The sequence below is a fragment of the Branchiostoma floridae genome, chromosome 16 (genome assembly GCF_000003815.2).
Source record: "Branchiostoma floridae strain S238N-H82 chromosome 16, Bfl_VNyyK, whole genome shotgun sequence".
Classification (NCBI taxonomy): Eukaryota; Metazoa; Chordata; class Leptocardii; order Amphioxiformes; family Branchiostomatidae; genus Branchiostoma; species Branchiostoma floridae.
In genome coordinates, this window is record NC_049994.1 from 17,200,104 (window position 1) to 17,206,121 (window position 6,018).

A 6,018-nucleotide genomic window follows, 5' to 3' on the forward strand; every position below is an offset into this window, starting at 1 on the left:
ACGCTCTTTATCCATACGGGTTACAGGAGGGGATTCCAAGACATGGGCAAAATAATGTAAAAATGACAAATAGAAGATATCTATGTAATTCCAATACCTTATAATTACATGACATAAGTAAGATAAAGCCACATGGGCTTAGTCTCCTAGTAGACACTACGGTGACTTAGAAATAGTATCAAAGCTGGCAAGGGACTTGGTAGCGGCACCAGGTGCCCGTTTGACTCCCTTAGCGGCCATATCCCTTTGGCCGGCTATACTCCTTTGCCAGCTTTGATACTATCTCCAAGGAACCGTAGGGTCTGCTTGGGGACTAACATAGGCTATTGGTTAGCCTGCGTTTACACAATCTCTCGCTGTCTGGGGTTAATGACCTCCTCCCCGAGGGCGCCGGCAATTGTAGGGCAGGCCGCTAGGAGCGCGATTTTAGTCAGGCTAGTCTATTGGTGTTATTTAGACAGCATTCACTCAACTTGAAACTAGTTCTACCACCCCTAAACTGTACTTTCTGCCAGTTCCGCTAGTTTGACCTTGTGACAGTAAGAAACTCTAATAATGAAGAAATGCATGGGAATATGCATTAATGTAGCTAATTAGATACCACTGTCCTAAAAAAAACAGGAGCAACAAAATTTTTCAGTGATTTTTTACTCAAAATCTCAAATTTACTGTGATTTTTTTGCTCATTGTCATTCATGTACAGTAGAACATGAACACATCTATGGCCCATGTGCAATGTAATGTGTAATATCTATACTAAGCTATCATATATAATGGTTAAGGCAAAGGCAATTCATAAATGTGATATTTGTGATAACTAGACAGGAAACATTTGTGAGCAAACACTGCATATTTCACACACCTCTTACCACATGCAAAACTGGACTGTTACAAAAGTGAATTTTACTTTATAAAAAGTCAAACTCAGCTCAGTGCTAGAACAAACGTTATTTACTATTTTTCACTCAAACAAGATATACAACCATTACCACCAAAAATTACCGCAATCATCGTGAGATACAAACGAATAGAAGAAAATGAAAGTTCTTAAAAAGTGTCTCTATGTTTAAGTTCACCTGTAACACAACATCAGATATACATGTATTTGATTACCTACATTTAAACACTGCAAACGTTGACACAAAACCCATACTGCCTAATAGCAGCCTACAGCTATCATAGATCGGCAGTGCAATGGAGCAACCACCTCAGTCATGAAACTAAATCATCTATTAGTGATGACTCTCTATAGCTACGTAATTAAACATGCTTGCTATTCAAGATACATTGCCTTAATCTCCAAACATATCTTGCGTGGCATAAGATAGTATCATAAGCTGGGGAACGCGTAGCCTCTGCTGGCTAAACTCCTTCCCCAGTTTATGATACTATCTTATGCCACGCAAGATCTGCTTGGAGATTAACATGGCATTGCTCAATCCTTTATTCGCCTTCCCATGGGTACGTTACAGGCGCTATTCCACACTGTTGTATATGCCGGGTATAACATGACATATGGGCAATACAGATATCCGGCATTTACGGCTGTATTTCCTTTGTTTTGTCACATTCGTCTTGTGGTTCCTCCACATCTTGCTCCTTTGGGGCTTGGGCCACTTGTCGACTTTGGCGTGTGCATCTGTGACCGCAGCAGCACAGCAACGCCGTAGCGAGGATACCCACAGCACAGCCTAGGCACGCCACGGCAAGGTTGTCAATCAGTACAGTTGGGTTGAGTAGGTCCTTATACCAAGTACCAATGGATGTAGTAGTCTCCCTTTCTGTAAGAGAAAATGTTTTGGTGATTTCTTTTCTATTTTGCATATATTATTATTATACAATAAAAAGAACTTAGATAAATCAAAGGCTTCAATTATCAAAACAATGCAGAATTAAGAAATGAAATAAGTTTAAACATATGCCATGAAAACCATCTTGCTTCACATGAGGTATTTTTATAGATGTAATATGGTCATTTTTTAAGGAAAGTTAAAACCACATTTACAAGTATATGAACAAAGACATTCAAGTACAGTATTGTATGGCTGCTTCGGAGACACGAGAAATGATGTAGGCCTACCTGCCAGCCATGTCGTCTGGTGGGAAGTAGTTCCAGGATGAGTTGGCCGTTGTGTCGGCTGGGCAGAAGATGGACTCTGCATGGATGTAGTCTGTAAACGTCCTTCCGTGTTAGTTCGATGTGTTACATGTCTCAGTGTCGTTGGTACCTCAGTAATTGGACCTGGCAAATGAAAATAAAAGAGAACAAATGTATTAGGCAGTCATCAACATGCAACATCAACATACTAGTATTCTAACAATGTGTGCGTTTGACATATAATGCTACTCTCCAAGCAGAGGTTGGTGGGGAAATCGTGACCTTTTCCTCATATGCCGTATTTTTCAAGCAGCCTCCCAACCAACGTGTTGCTTTCCAATAGATATTAATTTTAGGAACTAAAAATGTACACTACATCACAATATACGATAAAGTAGTCCCACGTACATAAAAAAGCATTCGGTATTCTACTAAACTCTTCCAGTACTCTTTAATCAAATTGAGTAATGTCAGCTTTTGGCTGAATACAATGTGTCTGACAAGGCCTGACAAAAGTTAGCTTACGAAAACAATTTGAGGGGCGATGTTAAAAACTCGTATTCTTATGCGTTCCGAAATATTTTGTTCCTACTGGTTGTGAACATTGGCCCTCCAAAACTCGGTTCAATAGTATCACTTCTACATGCATAATCGTTGGTTATAAAACAACATATTTGCTCATTGTGGTGTGACTTTCTCGTCATGCTGACCATCTCCGAAGGACAGAAAAATAATTTTCTTTTTGTTTTAAATCGGTCGGAAATTAATGTCGTCCCCAAAATTTATTCATTTTGGCCTTATATATATGGTTGTGTATGTAAATGTGACAAAGGCATACCTGTCGAAAAGACTTGGACCTCGCACAATGACATCACTCGGGGAAATCCGATCAGGCGAACGCCAACGTACCGTCCCGTCATGCCCTGACAGGAAACGGAAATGGACGGCTGGCTGAGGTCGATCCGATGGTCACCTCCACACTTGGGGTTGGAGGTAACCGTGCTGGAACCTCCGATGTGGATGTTGAAGGGATTGAGTCGATCCGAACAACAGTCCAGGCGGTTGAATATGACCACACTGTAGATGGTGATGATAGAAAGAAGTCAATGTTCCGACGTGCAGAAAAAAAAAACAGCCCGTAAAGTACCCGAAAGGACCGATTTTCTAAATGGGACCGTATCATAAATGGTAATGTTTGACAAAACACACGTACCTGTTAATCACATACGATTGTCCAAGGTCCACCCACCACGCAGGGTTGTCCTCGTCTTCCGTGCGCGTACATGTACAGGAATTTCCCCACCAGTCGCCATTGGTGTTCCCGTCTACAGCAAGACGGGCTTCCCTTTCCCAGAAACGAAAGTACCCCTTGGTGCTTGTTTGGTAGGCCGTCTTTCCTTGAGCGACATTCACAGCTTCCTCGGAAGGGCTTCCATAGATGGCAGCTGGTGAATACGGAGGGATTTTAGCTTTGTATAGAGATCCTAGAAGTGTCATAACTTTTGCTATCTTTAGTTCTGTTCTGTTGGCACTTAACCACTCTTTGAATCGATAATGGCGAAAGATGAATTTCTTCGATAGATAGAGCGAGCTTTTTAGACTTCTAAGACGGGACAGAAGATAAGTTTACATCTATTTCTTTTGCCAGAGAGACCATTGTGATACATAGATACAAATAACAAATCAGCAGAATCGACAGGAAGGAGCCAAGAAGGTGACAAAGCAAGCAAGTTCCCTGTAATCAAACATCTAATTACCTGTCGCTGTGTAGGAGAACTGGAACCCTTGGAACGTGTAACTATGGTCAGATGTAAACCTCACGAACATCTGGTTAGATGTACTGGTGATGGGGTCTGGTGTCAAGTGACCTATTAACCTGGAAGTCAAAATGTTTAACCTTTGATTTGTTTATGTTATCCAGAAAATATTGAAGTACTAGTGATGGGGGTGACTGACCTGGGACCTGTTAACCTGGAAAGCAAAATAAATCGTCCTTGCCTTTGATTTGTTTATGATTCCCAGAAGCTTAGAATTCTGAAGCTTGCTATTCACACCAGACATCACTATTTTCATAATCCAAACTTCTCTACTGTATATGTAAGAAAACTGTCTGGCTATTCAGGTCTTTCTTTTGACTTTACCTCTGCAGTCGTGGAGCACTGTCACTTCCTCCATCGTATATCGTCAAATAGTCATAACCGTAGTCAAGTTGGAAGCTGTCGAACGTGAGAAGAACCACGCTTCCTTCTGGCACGGTGATCTTCCACTCACAAGTCGCAGAGTTGGGGTAGTAATTGGGGTAGTTCGGTGACGTCACAGTGCCTCCAGGGGGAGCCGTCAGGATACCTCCACATCCAGGAGCGCTGGTCGTTGTTGTTGGGCCTGAGGAGGGATAAGTGTACCCATACATGGTTCATATTTGTCACGTATAAAACAAGCAACCGGAACCCAAAATGGAGCAGTGCCAATACTCGTTTTACCCATATAATTGAGTCAGTGATAGATGCTGAGACCCAAGCGAAAGAAAAACCCTTCTCGTCTGTCTCAGTTTCTCAACAGGTCCGTTTTTGTGTGTCGACAAGACAGGAGGTGTTAAGGTTAACAATGATTTGAATTTCAAGTGAGACATTACATATACCATGTTCGAATGGGGCAAAGGGTTACGGAATCATAATGATGCTTTGCTTGCACTCGTGCTGGATGGGACAGACAGAGCGATGGACGCTACTTTAAATGGACCTAAATACGTCTACGATGTGGGGAGTACATGTACAAACTCCAACACACGCTGAACTAAAAATAACAAATCAGCAGAATCGGAAGGAATGAACCAAAAACAGAGCAGGTGACAAAGCAGACACGTAATCAAACATCTAAGTACCTGTCGCTGTGTAGGAGAACTGGAACCCCTGGGCCGTGCTACTATAGTCAGATGTAAACTTCACGAACATCTGATTAGATGTACTGGTGATGGGGTCTGGTATCGCGTAACCTGTTAACCTGGAAATAAAGATAAATCGTCCTTGCCTTCAATTTGTTTATGATACCCAGAAGCTTTGAATTCCGAAGCTTGCAATTCACACCAGAAATCACTTTTTGCACCATCTAAACTTCTCTACTGTAAGAGAACTGTTTGGCTGTTCGGGTCTTTACCTCCGCAGTGGTGGAGCACCATCACTGCCTCCATCGTATATCATCAAATAGTCATAACCGGTCTCAAGGCTGAAGCTGTCAAACGTGAGACGAACCACGCTTCCTTCTGGCACGGTGATCGTCCACTCACAAGTCTCATCGTTGCCGTAGTTACCGGGGTAGTTTGGTGACGTCACAGTACCTCCAGGGGGAGCCGCCAGGATGCCTCCACATCCAGGAGCGCTGGTCGCAGGAGCGATGGTCGTTTCTGTTGTGTCTGAGGATGGAAAAATGACATCGACCGTCTTTAATGTAACTCATCGTCAATAAAGTCAAAGTCAAAGAAGACCGGATTGATCAAACTTCGAATTCGTCTTTCGTATCTTTTAACATCATTACAGTGACTGACACAGGGTGTTTGATTGTTATGAGGTGTGATTAACCTTTTCTTTACATTGTATGGCTTATTCTCAATATCCTTTACAGTTTCTTTTTGAGTGTATGTGCATGCTACAAAACACGCTAACTATTGGCAGAGGCAACAAAGCAAGCAGGTTCCCTGTTATCAAACATCTTACCTGTGGCTGTGTAGGAGAAATGGAACCCCTGAGCCACGACACTCTCGTCAGATGAAAACCTCAGGAACAACTGGTTAGATGTACCGGTGATGGGGGTGACTGACATGCGACCTGTTAACCTGGAAATCAAAATAAATCGTTCTTGCCTTTCATTTGTTTATGCTATCCATGAAATATTGTAAAGCTTTTAATTCTGAAGCTAGCAATTTA

At 42.2% G+C, this 6,018-nt stretch overlaps 1 protein-coding gene across 1 annotated transcript; it reads right to left on the reverse strand.

Moving 5' to 3' along the window:
- Positions 1-1,407: 1,407 nt before the first annotated feature.
- LOC118403027 (deleted in malignant brain tumors 1 protein-like) lies at positions 1,408-5,923 on the reverse strand. Its single transcript, XM_035801464.1, has 9 exons — positions 5,809-5,923; positions 5,252-5,507; positions 4,980-5,098; positions 4,240-4,480; positions 3,856-3,974; positions 3,312-3,543; positions 2,937-3,175; positions 2,081-2,242; positions 1,408-1,781 (listed from the first exon to the last, which is right to left on the reverse strand). The coding sequence occupies exons 1-9, from the start codon at positions 5,912-5,914 to the stop codon at positions 1,540-1,542; spliced, it is 1,716 nt and encodes a 571-aa protein (XP_035657357.1). The 5' UTR covers positions 5,915-5,923; the 3' UTR covers positions 1,408-1,539.
- Between the last annotated feature and the right edge of the window lie 95 nt (positions 5,924-6,018).

Excerpts from the sequence above, each read along its gene's own strand:
- LOC118403027 (XM_035801464.1), bottom strand. The coding sequence starts at position 5,914 with ATGTCAGTCACCCCCATCACCGGTACATCTAACCAGTTGTTCCTGAGG. Across the intron at positions 4,481-4,979 it reads GTTCTCCTACACAGCGACAG|GCCCAACAACAACGACCAGC; the intron begins GTACTTAGATGT and ends ATCCCTCCTCAG. Across the intron at positions 3,544-3,855 it reads GTTCTCCTACACAGCGACAG|CTGCCATCTATGGAAGCCCT; the intron begins GTAATTAGATGT and ends CGTATTCACCAG.